The following is a 20,722-nucleotide window of genomic DNA, read 5'->3' on the forward strand; positions in this document are numbered from 1 at the left end:
CTCTCCGAGAACCCAGGGACTCTCAAATCCGGCCCGGCTCTGCGCTAGAAGCGGAGCCTAGCCACCCGCAGCTAATCGGGGAGGGAAGCGACCGTCTGGCGGACTTTTCATTGGCCCAGAGTCACAAAGGTCGGCAGCTTCTCCCCCTTCCGGTTGCTGAGTGGTTGAGGCCGAAATACAACTCCTATCGCCATTGCCTGAGCCCAGCTGTCAGTCTTCTCGCGTCTCGCGGCGCGACACAAGCAGGCGTGGCCTGGAGAGCAGTCTCGGAGCCTGCTGCAGGGAGAAGATGGCGGTCGCAGTGAGAACTTTGCAGGAGCAGCTAGAAAAGGCCAAAGAGAGCCTAAAGAATGTGGATGAGAATATTCGCAAGCTCACCGGGCGGGATCCGAATGACGTGAGGTGAGGGGCGGATGGGAAATGCCGGCTCCGAGAGGCAGCCACGAAGCCGGGGTGAGTTGGGGCGGGGAGGGCGGCCAGCCCTGAGAGGACTCGAACATCGAGGCCTGTTCCCGGGGCAGCCGTGGAAGCCCGTTCCCGGTGAGGTGGGAATTTCCAAGGCTCCCACCGTAAGTCCTGGGGCTCACATGCGTGAGGAAGGAGAGCGGGGCCTGGGTGCGCCAGGATGGCTTCCTGTCCTGTGGGAAGGCCCGGACTGCCGATTCCCGCCCTCGGCCCTGCAGGCCCGGAACTGCAGCACAAAGCCTTCCTTCTCTCGGGGCCACCCGATTCGGGGCTGGCCCGGACACCCTCCCGGGACGCGGTCCTGCCGCCTTGCCCCCCGGCTCTTGGCCACGTGCAACTTCCTTTGGGTTAGCGAAATCCGGACTTGATTCAAGCTTGTTAATGTGTAGTGGCATCGAGGTAAATATAATTTCTGTGATAAACTGGTCTTGGAAAAATAAGGAAGTTAACAAAGTACTTCGTGTCCTGTTCCAAACACGTGGGTTTTGAAACCATCATCTTCGAACTTTTCTGATTAATTTCTCTTGATGATGAACCGCACTCGTTACAGTATTTGGTGCTATTAGAAACGATTTTTGTACTGATTTGTAAATATCTTGTAGGCCCATCCAAGCCAGATTGCTGGCCCTTTCTGGTCCTGGTGGAGGTAGAGGACGTGGTAGTTTATTGCTGAGGTAAGATTTCCTTAGGATTTTAATTCATTGGTACTTACTACACTAAATTAACGAAACGGTTTAAACAAATTTCGTGGTCGAGCCAATGTTAGAAATGTTTGGTTTGTTTGAAGCTGTGATCAGCTGTAGTTTTCTGTAGAGCTATCCTGGAATTTCATTTGCATTCAAAACTAGATATTGAAGAATATAGTAACTATACCAGTTATGTGCAAACTTAATTTATTCTCATAGTTTTAAAAGAAATGCTACAAAAGCATCTTGAAGTAAATGCCCATTTAAGGTTACTTTAACTGGAAGGTTTTTTTTTTTAATTGCAACTAAATTATCTTCCTTAAATGGAAATACCATTTTTCTCAAATTCCAAGTGCTTTATGTTGGCCTTTCTTTTTGCAGGCGTGGATTCTCAGATAGTGGAGGAGGACCCCCAGCCAAACAGAGAGACCTTGAAGGGGCAGTCAGTAGGTATGTCTGAAGGCATACTTGTATGTTCCATTTTCTGAGGTAGCATACAAATATAAAAATTTAATAAATATTGTTGAATTAAGTTGTCTTAGAATTGAGTAGTATACCACTTACCCTGAGTCTGTTTCCTTGGTATTTGAACTGAGACAGCCAGTATGCCTCAAAACTCAATTCTTCACTAACAATAACAGAAATTTTACCAAAGTAAAGGTCATGAGAAGAATAATATTGAGAAAATAGTTAATTTGGGTTACTTTTCTGACTTGTACTACAAGAACTTAAGTGGCTTGAGAGGTATAGGAGATCAGAGTTTGAATTGGTTCTTTTAAATTCATTTTTAAATTCATTTTCCTTTGTCAGGCTGGGCGGGGAGCGTCGGACTCGGAGAGAATCACGCCAAGAAAGCGACCCAGAGGACGATGATGTTAAGAAGGTAATTGAAATTAAAAGAACTTCATAGAGGGTGAATATAGTATTTTCACCTTAGTACATTTAAAGGAGTGCCACTGTATGCTAGTTAAATTACTGAAATTTCTTTTCTCCTGCAGCCAGCTTTGCAGTCTTCAGTTGTAGCTACCTCCAAAGAGCGGACACGGAGAGACCTTATCCAGGATCAAAATATGGATGAAAAGGGAAAGCAAAGGTATCTTAAGTATCTTTCTGGAGGAAAACAACTTTTGTCAAATAATGCAATTTTAAGAAAATTTAAGTAATTGTTCAAGTGTCTATGCTATGCTTCTTTTAGGAAATGGCAGGCTTAAATGAAGTGGAACCTTTTGAAATTGGATTTTCTTTTTCTGTTCTTTAGGAACCGACGAATATTTGGCTTGTTGATGGGCACCCTTCAGAAATTTAAACAAGAATCCACTGTTGCTACTGAAAGGGTATTTATGCAATTTTTCCTTTGCTTCTTTTATTTAAGCTATCAAAGTAGTTAATTACATATTTCTTAAACACTGAGAAGTTCTCAAGATTTAACTGCAAGCTTCATTAAGCGCGTTACCGATATTTCCTAAGGAAAAAAAAAAAGAGAAGAAAAAGATTTAATTGCTAGCCTAAAATGAAGCCAAGGAAAAACTTTTAAAACTTTCTCAAGTTGTTATACTGTTGACTGGTTCTTTTTGAGGTGCTGTTAAAGTAACTTAGTGAACTTTGCTTTCTGGTTCAAAGAGCCTAGTCTGATTAAGGAGAACCTGGATTCTGGTTTCAGCTCTATAACAATCTCATTTTGTGGTCTTGGACATGTCTCTTCATTTCTTTAGGCCTTAGAGTGCTTTCTTTCGAACAGGAAGTTGAACTTACTAATCATCGTCATTTATTAAATAATTATAATTTCTAAGACTTAACACACTCAGAGGCACTCCAGAAGCAACAGCATAAGTTATATTCCCTGCCCTCCAGAGTTTATTTAACTGTGTCATTTTTCTGGAAGTTTTTATTTTACTAAAGCTACAAAATTGTGTCCTTGGAGTTGAACACAAACTTATTGCTTCTCGGGAGAACTATAGTGAAAGATAACAATTTGGTTATTTTATTTCAGCTTTCATATTTTAACTTTATTAGAAAATATAAAAGCTTAAAGCATCAACGTTTGAAGAATGTCCGTAGATTTTTTTTTTTTTTTCGTAAAATTTTAAAAAGAGAGTTGACTAGTTTGTTAGTTACTTCGTTCACTAGGATATCACTTGTCTCAAATTCTTTGCTTTGGAAAGAATAACTGAAGATAACCTGTAAAGACAGTACTCTTCTCTTTCAGGTTAACTTTTAGGTAAGGTTCTTTCATAAATTATGTTGGAATAAGACAGTTACTGATATTATAGCTAATGGCTTTAAACTTTAGATTTTTACATGAAAAGACTTCAGTCCCCATTTCCTGGAGAGGAAATTGCAGTCCACCTCAAATGCCAAGGTTGAATTAGCTGGTGTCCTGAATTGCAGATGTGAAACATGTTTGCAGACAACAGTAAAATTGTGATACTTCACATAATCAGGATGTATAATAAGCTTTTAAAGATTACTGTTTATCTTTAGCAAAAGAGACGCCAGGAAATTGAACAGAAACTTGAAGTGCAGGCAGAAGAAGAAAGAAAGCAGGTTGAAAATGAGAGGAGAGAACTGTTTGAAGAGAGGCGTGCTAAACAGACAGAACTGCGGCTTTTGGAACAGAAGGTTGAGCTTGCGCAGCTGGTGAGTATATTTTGAAATTCTAAGATTGGTAATCCTTCATGTTGACAAAAGCGCTGACCTTTTTACCTTTTCTTTAGCAAGAAGAATGGAATGAGCATAATGCCAAGATAATTAAATATATAAGAACTAAAACAAAGCCCCATTTGTTCTATATTCCTGGAAGAATGTGTCCAGCTACCCAAAAACTAATAGAAGAGTCACAGAGAAAAATGAATGGTAAGTGTAAATGAAGAGGTCCCTTGAAATTTCCTTAATGAGTAAGGTAACACACAAATACATACATGTTTGTTTCCTGTGACACCTGTGATTCAATAGTTAATTTTTTAGAAAGATATTCTAAGATGCTAATGTGTTTGGAGTATAGGAGCATTTGTTTCATGATAGATATTAACTGGAAACTTGGATATTAGGTGGTGCTTAATGCATGTTTATTTCTTAAGCATTTGAGTGAGCTTTCTCTTTTGTTTGATACTCTTAGTATCCAGATACAAATGCTGATGAATCAAGAAAAAGTCAACATTGATGTAGTAAATAGAGGAAGCACACATGGAAGGGTAGACACTACTAAGATGGTGATTAGATGATTTGTCTCTCCTTGGGATCAAAAAAATTAATGCATGATATGATACCATAAAACTGATTGTTTAAGAGAAGCTTTATTTTTTTTCATTTAGTATGAAGTAAAATAGCAAAAGATTATCTTGTTTTTCCATCAGTTAGATAATGTGGTGTGGTTTTGCTAATTTCTTAGTGTATAGGTTTCCAGTGGATCTTTGCTTTTGTCATCTTACATCAATTTGTAATTACTTACATGCTATAATCAGTCTTTTGTCATCTCTTTACAAAAAAGACATTTAGATAAACTCATTGACAATTTGTGACTAGGTGTCAAATTGTGATTTTGAATTTTCTAAATCATAGTAAATTTTACACGTGTAAATTTTTATCCTTTAGCTTTATTTGAAGGTAGACGCATCGAATTTGCAGAACAAATAAATAAAATGGAGGCTAGGCCTAGAAGACAATCAATGAAGGAAAAAGAGCATCAGGTGGTGCGTAATGAAGAACAGAAGTCGGAACAAGAAGAGGGTAAGGTGGCTCAGCGAGAGGAAGAGTTGGAGGAGACAGGTAATCAGCACAATGATGTAGAAATAGAGGAAGCAGGAGAGGAAGAGGAAAAGGAAATAGGTATAGTTCATAGTGATGCAGAGAAAGAACAGGAGGAGGAGGAACAAAAGCAGGAAATGGAAGTTAAGATGGAGGAAGAAACTGAGGTAAGGGAAAGTGAGAAGCAGCAGGATAGTCAGCCTGAAGAAGTTATGGATGTGCTGGAGATGGTCGAGAGTGTCAAAAATGTAATTGCTGAGCAGGAGGTAATGGAAATCAATCAAGTTGAAAGCATAGAACCTTCAGAAAATGAAACTAGCAAAGAATTGGAGCCAGAGTTGGAATTTGAAGTTGAGCCAGATAAAGAATGTAAATCTCTTTCTCCTGCAAAAGAGAATGCTAGTGCTCTAGAAATGGAAAATGAGCCTGAGGAAAAAGAAAAAGAATCTGAGCCCCAGCCTGAGCCTGTGGCTCAACCTCAGTCCCTGCCTCAGCCTCAGCCTCAGTCTCAGCCCCAGCCCCACTCCCACTCCCACTCCCACTCTCACTCTCACTCCCACTCCCACTCCCACTCTCAGTCCCACTCCCAGTCCCAACCAGTACTCCAGCCCCAGCCTCCCTCTCAGCCTGAGACTTTGCCGTTAGCTGTTTCACAGCCACCACCTCAGGTTATTCAGGAGCAAGGGCATTTACCGCCTGAGAGGAAGGAGTTTCCTGTAGAATCTGTAAAACTCACTGAGGTGATAGTAGAACCAGTCTTGACAGTACATTCAGAGAGCAAGAGCAAAACCAAAACGAGGAGCAGAAGTAGAGGTCGAGCTAGAAATAAAACAAGCAAGAGTAGAAGTCGAAGCAGTAGCAGTAGTAGTTCTAGTAGCAGTTCAACCAGTAGCAGCAGTGGAAGCAGTTCCAGCAGTGGCAGTAGCAGTAGTCGAAGTAGTTCCAGTAGCAGCTCCAGTACAAGTGGCAGCAGCAGTAGAGACAGTAGCAGCAGCACTACTAGTAGTAGTGAGAGTAGAAGTCGGAGTAGGGGCCGGGGACATAACAGAGATAGAAAGCACAGAAGGAGCGTGGATCGGAAACGAAGGGATGCTTCAGGACTAGAAAGAAGTCACAAATCTTCAAAAGGAGGTAGTAGTAGAGATACAAAAGGATCAAAGGATAAGAATTCCCGGTCTGACAGAAAGAGGTCTATATCAGAGAGTAGTCGATCAGGCAAAAGATCTTCAAGAAGTGAAAGAGACCGAAAATCAGACAGGAAAGACAAAAGGCGTTAATGGAAGAAGCCAGGCTTTCTTAGCCTATTCTTTGCAGCAGAAGATTTCTTGATGAGTAAAAGGATTACCTTTCCTTGTAAGGAGAATGCTGCCTTAAGAATTGCATGTTGTAAAAATTTTTTTGGAAAATACAGACTGTTTGTTTACCAGACATTCTTGTACTTTTGCATAATTTTGTAAGAGTTATTTATCAAAATTATGTGAGGTTCCAAAATATGTAAAAACAATAATAATAAAAAAAAATTAACATCCCTTGTCATCTTTTTTAAATATCCTATACTCTTCAGTAAGAATCTGTATATTTTAATAGGTAAATCTTTAAGTCTGTTCCCTTCTGTATCATACATTGCTTTTGTAGAAATAAATGTGCATTTCTTTCATTAGTTTTGGGATGTCCTCGTTGACACTTGTATAATAAGTATTCTCTTGATATCATTTTCAGCTTTTATCACTAGATATTGAACGTGATTAGAATGTTTTTGAAGGTTTCCTCACATTTATTTGCCTTAGACAATTATTTTGAGTTGTCAAAGTCAGATCTTTGCAGCTTTGTTGGGAACATAGTTTGTTCTCCTTAAAATCACTTACCATTTTTTTCTAATCTCCCTTGTTTTTTTAATCTAAGCATTTCCCCGTTTCTCATATTTAAACCATATATTTGGTAGATAACTTAAAACAGTATGATTTGGTTGGAGTTTTCTTTATGATTATGGGAGCATCATTTTTTGTCTCCTTGGTTACTTGTGTGATATAGCATATACATCTGTTAAAGAAAAAAAGTCACTTTCTAGGGGAGAGAGGTAGAAAAGTATATTCTAAGCTTGGATTTTGAGTTTGTGGTCTTGTCTTAACTTTTGTGTTGGCCGTAACTGAAACATGCCAATGTGTTTTCAAGAATTTTTGTTTAAGTAAGTATTGTATGAAAGTTTACAAAATGAAGGAAATTCATCTACACTTGAATCTGTAAGCAAGATAACACGCAAGTGGTACCAAATGATTATTAACTTTGTTGTTTTATAAATTTGTATGAAGTTGGAGTATCTGTTGCCCATTACTATACATGTGCAAATAAATGTGGCTTAGACTTGTGACTGCTTAAGACTAGTACTTGTATTAACTTTCTGATGCTTTGTACAAGAGAGCACTTAAATTGCAAACGGCCTTTTTTGAGTTCATAATTTAACGTTGTGACTACAGCTTTAGGCTTGACTTTGAATATTCATTATGCCTTCCCTTGACAAGTAAACGGTAAGAGTAAAAATGTCAACATACATTTTCAGCATTGTATAAATGTAAGTGAACATGTTAAAAGAAATCTTTTTTAAAAAAATCCTTTCTTGGAGCAATTATTAAATAGTAAAGGAGTAGAACTTCTCAGACTGCAGAGCTAGCTACCTGCATCCCTGGGCCAGTTGTTTATACCAAGAGTCACTTCACCCAGGAATTCTAATACTTTCCAGCATGCAGTAGCAAATTTTATTTTCCTGTGTGCAATTATGGGGAAAAGGTTGTTAAACACTTAAAAGGGATGACCGTAAAACCTGGTTCTTTTTTTAAAAAGTCCTTATTTGATGAATCTAAAATAATTGTATGTGTTAAGATCTTGTACAAATTAAGTTTTGTTCATTTTTATCCAGAAAATTTGAACAGTTGTCATGATGCTTATACAAAAGATTATTTTGGGTTTATAATGCATGAGGAGAAAAAAAGGAAAAGATCTTTGGAATATGCAGAACAATTTTCAGTTATTTTAGTTAAGCTCTGCTGATGAAATATATAGAAAAAATTCTAATAACTTTAATTTTACTGACTTCAGTGGTATGCCTTTATAAATTGAAGGTTTCATTTTTAAAATTGAGTTTTGCTTTATCCTTGGAAATGATCCTTTTTTTTTTTTTTCATCTTTCTTGGAGTACAATTGCTTCACAATACTGTGTTAGTTTCTGTTGCACAACAAAGCGAATCAGCCATATGCATACATATGTCCCCATATCCCCTCCCTCTTGAGCCTCCCTCCCATCCTCTCTGTCCCACCCCTCTAGGTCATCACAAAGCACCGAGCCGATCTCCCTGTGCTATGCTGCTGCTTCCCACCAGCCAACGGAAATGATATTTTAAGGAATTTATGTTCAGAGAATCATGTAATTCGTTCCTTGGGAAGATACAAGGAATGTTAGAATTTAAAAGTAATGAAACTTTCTTAGGAGAAAAAGACATACAGGGGTCCTATTAGAAATTATTTTTATGGAAAATTTAGAAGCTGAATAGGGATACAGCTAGTGACTAAGGACTGAAATTAGTTTGGAGCTCCGTTAATCAGAGACATTTAAGGGGCTGCTTAGGAAACACTTCATTTGCTCTGAGATTCCAAGGTTGGTGTGGCCACAGAAATTAGAAAATAGTATGATCTTCAATGAGCTGTATCCAGGCGAGGGTTTGTCTATGCACTGTCTAGACCTCTGTTAACTATACACATGAATACTCTAGTAATTTGGGCCAAGCAAAACCCACTAAAGCAGCAATTGAATGAGTTTGTAAACTAATGAATTAACAAAGAAATGATTACATGGCATAGTAATGTGGGCCAATGCCCTCAGAATAACAAGTCACTAAAATGTTTTGGGGTTTAATTTCTTAACACGAATTTTTTAAAAATCTTTTTTGAAATCATTGAATAAAAGTCTTAACTAGTTTCCCTTGAGATACTGCCATTAAAGCACTTAGCCCAGAAAACCTGTAGCCTATTTACATGGTTGGACTTTCTTTCTCTAAGAAGTCAGTGGGGAAGATTGCAGCTTGGCAAAAATAAACCTCAAGTATCTGAAAATTTCTTAGACTATTCTTTTCTCACGTGGCATGATACTCAGATGCCTACAACTCTGCTTCCCATTGCCATTTCAGTACCCTGTTTAAATTTATAACACTTCCCCTCACTGTCCCCTTTCCTTGCTTTATTTGCTTTCATAACAGGATTATGTAGTTATATTGTACTTTGATTTATTGTGTACTTCCCACTGGAATTCAAGCTCCATGAGAGTGATTTTTTTTTTTAATCCCATTGCTGTAATTCAAATACCTAGGATAGGGCCTTGTGCATTATAGGCAATATCATGAATAAATTGTGATGGGCCATTAATGTGGTTTGTGTGATTTGATCTCTGATTGTCTTTCCAACTTACGCTGCCTCTTCCATCACATCCAGATAATGCTTTGAAACAATGAACTGAGCCATTGGCTGGAGCCAAGGAGATGTGGCTGGAGCAGAGTAAGCAGAGAGTAAAGTACAGTAGTTAAGAGAGATAATAGGCCCAGCTAGTACAGGGCCTTACAGGCAATTTTAAGTCCTTTAGCTTTTATTTATGGCAAGTCATTAGAGGGTTTTTTTTGTTTTTTGTTATTTTAATTTTATTTATATTTGGCTGCGTTGGATCTTCACTGCTGCGTGTGGGCATTCTCTAGTTGTGGAGAGGGGTGGGCTAGTCTTCTTTGTGGTGCACGGGCTTCTAATTGCAGTGGCTTCTCTTATTGTGGAGCACGGGCTCTAGCTGCATGGGCTTCAGTAGTTGTTGCTCACGGGCTCTAGAGCGCAGGCTCAGTAGTTGTGCACAGGCTTAGTTACTCCGCGGCATGCGGGATCCTCCTGGACCAGGGATCAAACCCGTGTCCCCTGCATTGGCAGACAGACTCCTATCCACTGTGCCACCAGAGAAGTCCCCATTAGAGGGTTTTGAACAGGGGAGTTAAATGATAGAATTTAACAATACTACTCTGGGCTGTGCTGAGGAAAGACTAAATGGGACCAAGGGCAGGAACAAATAGTTAAGGAGCTATTGTAATAATTAGGCAAAATGTAGTAACTTAGGCCGGGGTGGTAGCAGTAGAAGTGGTTATCAGATTCTGGATATATTTTTAAGATAGTCCCCAAGGAATTTTCTGGTGGACTATGTTGTGTGAGAAGTCAGGGATGACTAAAGATTTTACCTGAGCAGCTAGAAGTGAATTGCCATTAGCTGAAATGGGAAAGACCAGGATGAACAAACAGGTTTGAGGATAGTGGAGGTGAGTGGGTCAGGAGCTTAGTTTGAGATTCCTATTAGACATCCAAGTGAAGATGTGAAGTTAAACAAGCTAGACATATCATTTGGTTTCAGGAGGCACTTTACTGGAAATGTAAATTTGAGAGTTCTAAGTGTATCAATGGTAAGATCACGAATGCGTTAAGTATAGAGAAGAGTTGTAATGACAACCCTGGGCACTTCTGCTTTTAAGAGGATGAGGAGCTGAAGAGGAACCAGCAAAAGAGCAGAAGCCAGAGAAATAAGGAAATAGAAGAGAGTGGTGTTTTGTTTTGTTTTTTTTTCTTAAGGAGAATGCTCTTTATATTATTTATGGCTGTGTTGGGTCTTCGTTTCTGCGCCAGGGCCCTCTCTAGTTGCGGCAAGCGGGGGCCACTCTTCATCGCGGTGCGCGGGCCTCTCACTATCGCGGCCTCTCTCGTTGCGGAGCACAGGCTCCAGACGTGCAGGCTCAGTAATTGTGGCTCACGGGCCCAGTTGCTACGCGGCATGCGGGATCTTCCCAGACCAGGGCTCGAACCCGTGTCCCCTGCATTGGCAGGCAGACTCTCAACCACTGCGCCACCAGGGAAGCCCGAGAGTGGTGTTTTTGAAGGTAAGGGAAGGAAGTGTTTCAAGGAGGAAGCAGTATAATGTGAAGTGATGCTGATGGGTTAATGAAAATGAAGAGTAAGAACCACTGAATTTAGCAACATAGGTCATTAGTGACCTTCAGAAGAACAGTTTCATAAACAACAAGGTCCTACTGTATAGCACAGGGAACTATATTCAATGTCTTGTGATAAACTATAATGGAAAAGAATATGCAAAGGTATATATACGTATAACTGAATCACTTTGCTGAACAGCAAAAATTAACACAATGTTGTAGATCAACTGTACTTACAATTTTTAAAAATTTTTATTATTTATTTTTGGCTGCATTGGGTCTTCATTGCTGTGCGTGGACTTTCTCTAGTTGTAGCGAGCAGGGGCTACTCTTCATTGCGGTGCGCGGGCTACTCATTGCAGTGGCTTCTCTTGTTGTGGAGCATGGGCTCTAGGTGCGCAGGCTTCAGTAGTTGTGGCACACAGGCTCATTAGTTGTGGCCCATGGGTTTAGTTGCTTCGTGGCATGTGGGATCTTCCTGGACCAGGGATTGAACCCGTGTCCCCTTCATTGGCAAGCGGATTCTTAACCACTGCACCACCAGGGAAGTCCCTAAATCAACTATACTTGAATAACATAATTTTTTTAAAAAAAAGCAGTTTCAGGAGAGTGATGGGGGTAAGATGACTGAAGAGAGTTGGAGATATGTATCACTTCCAGTTAAGGTAGTTAAATTGGACCAATCCTCCCACTGAGAACTAGAAAAGCTGTGATGTGTGTGTGTGTGTGTGTGTATAGAAGTATAGATTGGAAAATCTGAAGCCTTCAGAGAACCATTAAGGTACTATAGAATTATAGGGCCAAAATCAGAGAAAGGAGGAAACCCAAAGAGGTGCCTGGTGTTTGGGGTTATTTTTCCCCTAGATCCTGTTATGGAAGAGGCTGCCAAGATGCTGAAAACAGATCTTTGTACAGAATCAAGGTGCCAGGCAGACAAAATTTTGAGTTCAACGGCCATTAAAAAGGGGAGCCCTTTTAAGCCTCCCACACCCCAGGCTTTGGGTTGGAACCCCAAAGTGCTATACTCTAGGAATAAGATGAACCAGAAATAGACCAGTCTTCAAAGGGACTGAATGAACCTATTGGATTGTTATCTGGGATTTGCAGGAGCAAAGTTAAATTTTGTATGAAGGTGACATCACCAGTGTTTCAAGTTTATATGCAATTTTTCATATATGATCAAACATAACTAAGAATAAAAGGAGATAAGACCTTGTCAAAAGACAACAGATACAAAGATGACAGAGCCAAAGGGAATCCTGATAATGGTGTTATCAATCCTGGACTTTTTAAAAATAACTGTTTAATATATACAAGGAATAGAATTTAAACAGAGAATGGAAAACTAGTTTTAAAAAAGAGCCAAATGGAAATTCTAGAACTGAGAAACACTTTTTGAAATTAAGAATTCAGTGGCCAAATTTAACAATAGATCAGAGATGGTCAGTGAATAATGGCTGAGGATCTTGCACAACTGAAGAAACACAATAAGGCCATAGTCTTGAACCTCAAGTGGGATAAATAAAACCACTTGAGCATGGGAAAACTTTTGAAAAACCAAATACAAATTCCAAATGTATGGGAATTTTCTAGTTACCTTTTTATTATTGATTTGTAGTTTATTTATTTATTTATGGCCGTACTGCATGGCCTGTGGGATCTTTAGTTCCCTGACCAGGGATCAGACCCATGCCCCCTGCAGTGGAAATGCAGAGTCTTAACCACTGGACCACTGGGGAAGTCCCCTGATTTGTAGTTTAATTCCACTGTCATTAAAGAGCATATTCTGTATAATTTCAATTGTTGAGAATTTTGTTGAGAATTGCTATTATGTTAGGCCTTGCATATGATTAGTTTGGTAACTATTATATATGGCCTTGAACGAAGTATTGATTCTGTAGGTATTTGCAGTTTATGTCAATTAGGTCCTTTTTATTGGTTGTATTGCTTAAATCTTTTATATCCTTATTGCTTCTTTATTGACTATCAGTTACAAGAGGCATGTTATAATTTCCCACTAAGTTCATGGATTTGTCTTTCTCCTTTCAGTTTTATTTTATGTATTTTTGAGGCTGTTGTAGTGCATATAAATTTAAAATTGCTTCATCTTCTTTGTGAATTGACCCTTTCAGAATTTTCACATCTCTATTTCTAACAATATTTTTGTCTTAAAATCTACTTTACCTGATATTGGTATAGCTACTCCAGCTTTTTTTGGGGTAGTGTTGGCATAATTTCTTTTCCACACTTTTACTTTCAAGCTTTCCATGATCCTTATATTAAAGATGTGTTTTATAAGCAAGATATTTTTTTAAAACCAATATGATAGCCTTTGTCTTTTATTTGGAGTAATCTGTCTAAGTTTAATTGTTGACATATTTAGATTTAAATCTTACTATTTTACTAATTGCCTTCTATTTTTCTTGCCTATTCTTATGTTTCTTTTTCTTTCTTTTCTTGACTTCTTTTGAACTGAATGAATAATTATTAATATTTTATTATCCCCCTCTATTAACTTGGTACATTCTTTTACTGTTTCTTAAGAGGTTTTCCTAGAACTTACAGCATGCATCCATGCATGATGTAAGACCCTTAGAAAATTTTACTCCATTTATATGCTAATTTTTTCATATAGTTTGTCTATATATGTTTTAAGCCTCACAACACATTGTTATGGATTCATACTTTCAGTATTCATTTACATTTTCCATTGCTTTTTATACCTTCCTGCACCTTCAAGTTTTTATCCGGGATCATTTTCCTTCTGCCTAAACATTCTTTAGTATTTCCTTTAATGTGGGTCTTCTGGTGATGAGTTCTCTGTTTTTATTTATCCTAAAATTCCTTTATTTCATCTTCATTTTTGAAGGATTTATTCGCTCAGTGTAGAAGTCTAGGTTGGTGGGTATTTTCTTTCTGTATTGTGAAGACATTGTTTTATTGTCTTCGGTAGTCATTGTTTCTGTTGAGAAGTCAAATGATGGCCTTATTTTTACACCTTTGAAGGTAATTCAAAACTTTCCCCCCTAGGGGAGGAGGAAACAAGGAGCAGAGGAAACAATTCCAGGCCCCAATTATTTCATCAGTGAATTCTATCAATTTTACACAAACCCTTCCAGAGAGCAGAAGAAGAGGGAACACTTCTTAGCCCATTTAATGAGACCTATATAACCCTGATAGCAATATGACACAAGGATATTAGAAGAAAGGGAAAATTACAGTGCAATTCACTCACAAACATAAATGTAAAACGAACTATTGAAAGATCAAATCCAACAATGTTGAGCACTTTCCCTTTGAGATTAGGAACAAAACAGGATAATCATTCTCTCTGCCTTTATTCAATATTTTGTCGAATAGACAACTCTAGTGCAATAAGGCAAGAAGAAAAAATAAATGGTAGGAAAATTGGACAGTAAAAAAAAAGAAGACTACACAGAAAGCTATAAAAGATTATTGAGAGAAATTTTAGAAGAATTAAGTGAAAGAATGTACCAGATCCAATCATTAAAAGACTATTATAAAAATGTCAATTTCCATCCAGTTGATCTATAGATTCAGTACAATTCCAGTATAGATTCCACAAGTGTGTGTGGGAACGGAGAGGTGGGGTGTAGAAGAATTGACAAGTGTCTCTAAAATGTATATGGAAATAGAAAAAGTAAAGAACTAAATCCTTGAAGAAGAACAAAATGAAGACTTATTTTATAAGCTAAAGTAACTAAGACTGTGATAATAGTGCAAGTATAGTCAAACAAACAGACCAATGAAATAGAGTCCAGAAATAGATGCTCACCACAACAGCTAAAATTAAAGAGTGACAATGCCAATTGTTGGTAAGGTTATGGAGCAAAGAGAAATTTCGTATATTGCTGGTGAGAAAGTAAATTTGTAAAACCACCTTAGAAAACTGGCAATATCTGCTGAAGTACATTTTTCTGCATATCCTATATCCAAGGATTTTATCACTAGGTATAAATCCAATAGAAAAGTATGCACTCTTCACCAAGAGATGTACATAATGTCTCTAGCAGTGTTATTTAGAGATGGCTCAATCTGTAAAAACCCAAATTCACTCAACAGTGGAATAAACAAATTGTGGCATATTCATACCATGGAATGCTGTTCAGCAATTAAAATAAATGAACCACAGCTACGTCATCGACATGATACCTCCTACAACTACAACACTGAGCAAAAGAAGCCAGGTGAAAATACATATCATATTGAGTTGGCCAAAAAAGTTTGTTCAAATTTTTCTGTAACAGCTTACAGAAAAACCGAACGAACTTTTTGGCCAACCCAATATCCCATTGACAGAAATTTCAAAAACTAATCTATGGTTTTAGAAATTATGGAGTTAGAAATCAAGATAGTACTGCCTTCAGGGAGAATGGAGAGGTTAAAGATTGAAAGGGGGCTTGAAGGAAACTTCTAAGTTGCTGGTAAAGTTCTTTCTTCACCTGGGTAATGGTTATATTCGTGGGAATCCACTGAACTGTATACTTATGACTTGTGCACTTTTCTGTACCTTTGTTATACTTAAGACCATCTCAACGATGCTTATAGATTATTACTACTTTTATTATTATTATTTTTTTTGGCTGTGTTGGGCTTCAGTAGTTTCAGCACATGGGCTTAGTAGTTGCAGCATGTGGACTCAATAGTTGCGGCACATGGGCCCTAGAGTGCATGGGCTTCAGTATTTGTGGCTCGCGGGCTCTAGAGCGCATGCTCAGTAGTTGTGGCACATGGGCTTAGTTGCTCCGAGGCATGGGGGATCTTCCCGGACCAGGGATCAAACCCATGTCCCCTGCATTGGCAGACAGATTCTTAACCACTGTGCCACTAGGGAAGTCCATTACTACTTCTAAATCAACCCAAACAAGTTAGTCTCTCAACATATCAATGTTAACAATCTCAGTTTGTCTTTTGAGTTATTCAATTTAGGAAACATTTATTGAAAGCCTGTTTCTTTATTTATCTCTTTATCTCTTTATTTATTTATGGCCATGCCATGCGGCATACAGGATCCTAGTTCCCCGACCAGGGATCAAACCTGTGCCTCCTGCATTGGGAGCGTGGAGTCCCAACCACTGGAAAGTCAGGGAAGTCCCTGAAAGCTTATTTATTAAGTAAAGGGAAGACATTTGGGGCATTAGAGATTGAGTGGTAGTCCTTGCCTTCCATTACTAAGAGAAGAAATTTAAGCTGATTTCTTTTACTCTCTTAGGACTGATGATAGTCTTTCACTCTACATTTATTGAGCATCTGTTCAACACCTGGTGCTGGAAATGGAGTGCATTCACATAGACCTCACTGCTTCCTAGAGAATAGTCAAGATTCAAACGTTTACAATGCACTGTGGTTTAGCTTCTACAGATTTTTCACAATCTTCCCACAAGAATACTTAGCAAAATTAAGACTCTAATGGTTACATCATGGAATCAGTTTCCTTTGAGGTGATAACAGTGTTCATTTAATGAACAAAAGTACTTACAATGAGAAATATTATTGTATGCTGAGCAATTTTTGGAAAAGTCTAAGATTTTTTTTCCTTTTGGAAGAAATTAACTGGGAGATAGGTGGTACAAGAAAAAAAAAAAGGTGTACAGGTGGTCCCTGACTTACGAGGTTCAATTTAATGATTTTTTGACTTTACAGTGGTGGGAAAGCAGTATGTAGTATTCAGTAGAAACTGTACTTTGAATTTTTACTTCCAAACTGTACTTTAAATTTTGATAATTTCCCAGGCTAATAATATGTGGTAGGATACTCTCGTGATGCTGGGCAGTGGCCCAAGCCACAGCTCCCTGTCAGACTTGAGATCATGAGGGTAAACAGCAGATATACTTACAACCATTCTATACCCATACAACCATTCTGTTTTTCAATTTCAGTACAGTATTCAATAAATTATATGAGATATTCAATACTTTATTATAAAATAAACTTTGTGTTAGAGGAGTTGGTCCAACTGTAGGCTAATGTAAGTGTTCTGAGCACGTGTAAGGTAGGTGAGGCTAAGCTATGATGTTTCATAGGTGAGCTGTATTAAATGCATTTTTGGCTTATGATATTTTCAACTTAAAATGGGTTTATCAGGATGTAACCTTGTTGTAAGCCAAGGAAGATCTGTATATATCTTCAGAATGTGGAAAACTTAGGAATCCTAAGGATATGAGCTAAACCTGGAAATGGCATTTTATGTTTCCAGCCAAGGTATGCAAGGTCAAATGGCTCCAATTGCCAGTGCCAAGACTATATATATATATATATATATTTTTTTTTTAACAAATCAAATATTCATTGGCTCTGAGGGAGTCAGGAAAACGTATGTTAGCAACGCACAGTGTTTCAGGGACAATTAATAGAACATATTTGGCTGGTTTTGGTTTGGAAATGTTTGAGGTTATAGTGTAGGTGGTCCAGAATGTCCAAACAGCCTATGGAGTTCATACTACATGATTTTTCAAAGTAGCCTAAGTTTTAAAAACTAAAAAGTTCTGGTTAAATAAGTTTAGGAGATTACAGCTCTGTATCCCTTCCTTAGAGATTTATAATGTATATCAGCATATTAAAGACCTTGAGAAATTCTGTAGCAACTCAGATTAATTTTGTGTTCTAAATTGATTTGACTGTGGAATTATTTTCTCATTTAAATGTAAAGCTATTAGAAGTTTTTAAGTTAGGTTTTAGATTAGGCTGTAAAATGTAAATTTTTATGTTCTTCAATAAAAAACTTTTTCTTCTAGTTACCCCCTTTTTCTGTTACTGTAGTTTTTATTTATCAAGAAGAGGTAAAAGAATGTACTAGAGTAGGAATATAGTGTGTCAAGTGAAAGATCTTAACAACCTACATTCTATAGCCAGTGCTGCTTAAATTTATTCTCCAAAATACCTCCTATCTGTAGAATAGAAAAAAAAATGCCCCCAAATGGAACATAGGATGAGCCCAGAGCAAAAAGTTTCCTTTTTAACATTTATCAATTAAAATTAAAAGTTATCAATTTTGGGACAAAATGTGTGTGATAGGTTCACCCAACAGCAATTTACTCCCTGGTAATTTCTTCCTGTCTTACCAACAAATGTTATAAATGAAGAGACAGAGTTTTAAAAGAAAAAAAAGCTAAAAATATATTGGCTTGGCCAAAAAGTTCATTCGGGTTTTTCCATAAGATGTTACGGAAAAACCCAAATGAACTTTTTGTAATATTACTGGCCAACGCAATATTACAGTGTGTGGTTTTCATGCAACTGTTAAGTAAGTGTATCCTTCTGGTGAGAAGACAAGTGTTAAATATTGAAAGAATTTTTGACCTGCTGGTTTCTTTTACTCTAATCTGGGAAATTCTGAAAGAACTTTCTGAAAGAAGAAAGATGACTGATGATGATATTCCTTTAATATAAATTCACATGCTGTAATTTTTATCATTTTCTTGTAGTTTCTCAGCAGTGTGATTTCCTTCACATATTAAATGAACTAACAGTTTTAAATGACCCTAGAGGAAAGTCAACTCTTCATTCCAAATGCAGACTTCATTTTTACAGGCGTAATCTTTTCATATGCACTAAAACGTTCACAGTTTTTCCTTGCATTTGTTGCTTTAGATTATTACACCATGAAAAACTGTCCACTAAACAAACCAACACTCTGAGATACTCTTTATCACTCACTTTATCCAGGTTTTTAAAATTTAATATGATATTTTTATTTTATGTTAATACACTGTGAAGTATAACTACGGAAGTGTGAATACGGTGAGCATCCATGCCACCACCACATGAATTAAGATACAGAACATCGACCATGATTTAGCAACATTTTGTATGTCCATCCTTTCTTTATTGGGTACTCCACCCAAGGAGTGTCATTATTCTGACTTGTGATAATCATTGCTTTTCTTTATAATTTTAAAACCTGTGGGCTTCCCTGGTGGTGCAGTGGTTAAGAATCTGCCTGCCAGTGCAGGGGACATGGGTTCAAGCCCTGGTCCAGGAAGATCCCTCATGCTGTGGAGCAACTAAGCCCGTGCACCACAATTACTGAGCCTGTGCTCTAGAGCCCACGAGCCACAACTACTGAAGCCCACACGCCTAGAGCCCGTGCTCCGCAACAAGAGAAGCCACCGCAATGAGAAGTCCACGCACTACAACGAAGAGTAGCCCCCGCTCGCCGCAACTAGAGAAAAAGCACGCGCGCAGCAACGAAGACCCAACACAGCCAAAATAAATAAATTAAATAAAATAATAAAATAAATAAATTTATTTTAAAAATAAATAAAATTTATAAAACCTATGCATGGCATCCCTAAAAATGTATCTTTAAAATATCAGGGCTTCCTTGGTGGCGCAGTGGTTAAGAAGATGCCTGCCAATGCAGGGGACGTGGGTTCGAGCCCTGGTCCGGGAAGATCCCACATGCTGCAGAGCAACTAAGCCCGTGCACCACAACTACTGAGCCTGAGCTCTAGACTCCACAAGCCACAACTACTGAGCCCATGTGCCACAACTACTGAAGCCTGTGCGCCTAGAGCCCGTGCTCCGCAACAAGAGAAACCATGACAATGAGAAGCCTGCACACCACAACGAAGAGTAGCCCCTGCTCACCGCAACTAGAGAAACCCCGTGCACAGCAACAGACCCAACGCAGCCAAAAATAAATAAATAAATAAATAATTTTTTAAAAAGATAAAATATCACTTAATTTTGCCTGACTTTATATTTTATATAAGTGAAACCATACTGTACTTGTTTGTGACTTGCTTCTTTCATTTAATTATGTTCCTAAGAATCATCTGTTGTAGTTAATCCTTTCCATTGCTGTATAGTGTTCCATTACATAAAAATAATTTATTCTTTTTATTTATGGTGATGATCCTTTGAGTTCTTTCCAGTTTGTGGCTGTTACAAAAAATATTGTTTATAAATATTCTTGTACATCTCTTGCTGCATAGATGCAAGAGTTTCTCTAGGGTAAGTAACCTAGGAGTGACATTGTTAGGTTATTAGATATGTTCCCCTTTACTAGATAGCACCAAACTGATTTCCAATGTGATTGTATCCATTTACATTTCAACCATCAATGCAATGATGTTCCTGTTACTCTGCTTTTTACTTTTTTATTAGTATCTTGTAAAGCATTCAAGCATATTTTCATATGCTTTTGCTTGGCAATTTGAACTTCTGTGAAGTGCCTATTTCTTGCCCCTTTTTCTATTGGGTTGTATGTTTGTTTGTTTGTCTTTTGTAGTAGGAGTTCCATATATATTCCAGACACTAGTCCTTTGTTGGCTATGTTCATCACAAATATTTTCTCCCAGAAGTTCTTAATTTTAACACAGTCAAAGCTATAAATCATTTACATCTTAAGAAATCCTTTCCTGCCCTGAATTTGTGTACATACTTGCCTATACTTCATTCTCAGAGCTTTATATATTTGCATTTCACATTTAAGTTTTTAAATCCTTAAGTTTGAATTTTAAATATGGTATAAGGAATCCAGTTTCTTTCCTTTTTTCTTTTTTTAAACAAATGGATTATCACTTACCCCAGCACCATTTATTGAAAGACCTTTTCAGTTGGGTCTGTTTGTGGGCTCTATTCAGTTCCCTGAGTCTATTTGTCTATGTCTGTAACCAGTACTACACCGATTTAATTACTTAATCTTTTTAATAAATGATATCTGGTAGGGAAACATCTGCATCTTCTTTTACAGTAGGTACTTGGCTATTTTTGGCTTTTGAACTGCCATATAATTTTAAGCTCAGCTTGTTAAATGCCACAAGATAATCTGTTGGGACTTTGATTCAGATTGCATTGTCT

General features: G+C 37.8%; 1 protein-coding gene across 1 annotated transcript; it reads left to right on the forward strand.

The window, feature by feature from the left end:
• Window positions 1-109: 109 nt before the first annotated feature.
• PNN (pinin, desmosome associated protein) lies at window positions 110-7,260 on the forward strand. The gene is made up of 9 exons (XM_036841718.1): window positions 110-402; window positions 1,068-1,139; window positions 1,533-1,601; window positions 1,962-2,034; window positions 2,150-2,244; window positions 2,410-2,485; window positions 3,633-3,788; window positions 3,866-4,004; window positions 4,743-7,260. The coding sequence occupies exons 1-9, from the start codon at window positions 290-292 to the stop codon at window positions 6,170-6,172; spliced, it is 2,223 nt and encodes a 740-aa protein (XP_036697613.1). The 5' UTR covers window positions 110-289; the 3' UTR covers window positions 6,173-7,260.
• The last annotated feature ends 13,462 nt before the right edge of the window (window positions 7,261-20,722 follow it).

Source organism: Balaenoptera musculus, chromosome 2 (assembly GCF_009873245.2).
Source record: "Balaenoptera musculus isolate JJ_BM4_2016_0621 chromosome 2, mBalMus1.pri.v3, whole genome shotgun sequence".
NCBI classification, from domain to species: domain Eukaryota; kingdom Metazoa; phylum Chordata; class Mammalia; order Artiodactyla; family Balaenopteridae; genus Balaenoptera; species Balaenoptera musculus.

What these genes read in the sequence shown, in the direction of transcription:
- PNN (XM_036841718.1), top strand. Translation starts at nt 290, where the DNA reads ATGGCGGTCGCAGTGAGAACTTTGCAGGAGCAGCTAGAAAAGGCCAAA. An exon ending in AGGTTGAGCTTGCGCAGCTG is followed by an intron (nt 3,789 to 3,865) that starts GTGAGTATATTT and finishes CCTTTTCTTTAG; the next exon opens with CAAGAAGAATGGAATGAGCA. An exon ending in GTCACAGAGAAAAATGAATG is followed by an intron (nt 4,005 to 4,742) that starts GTAAGTGTAAAT and finishes TTTATCCTTTAG; the next exon opens with CTTTATTTGAAGGTAGACGC.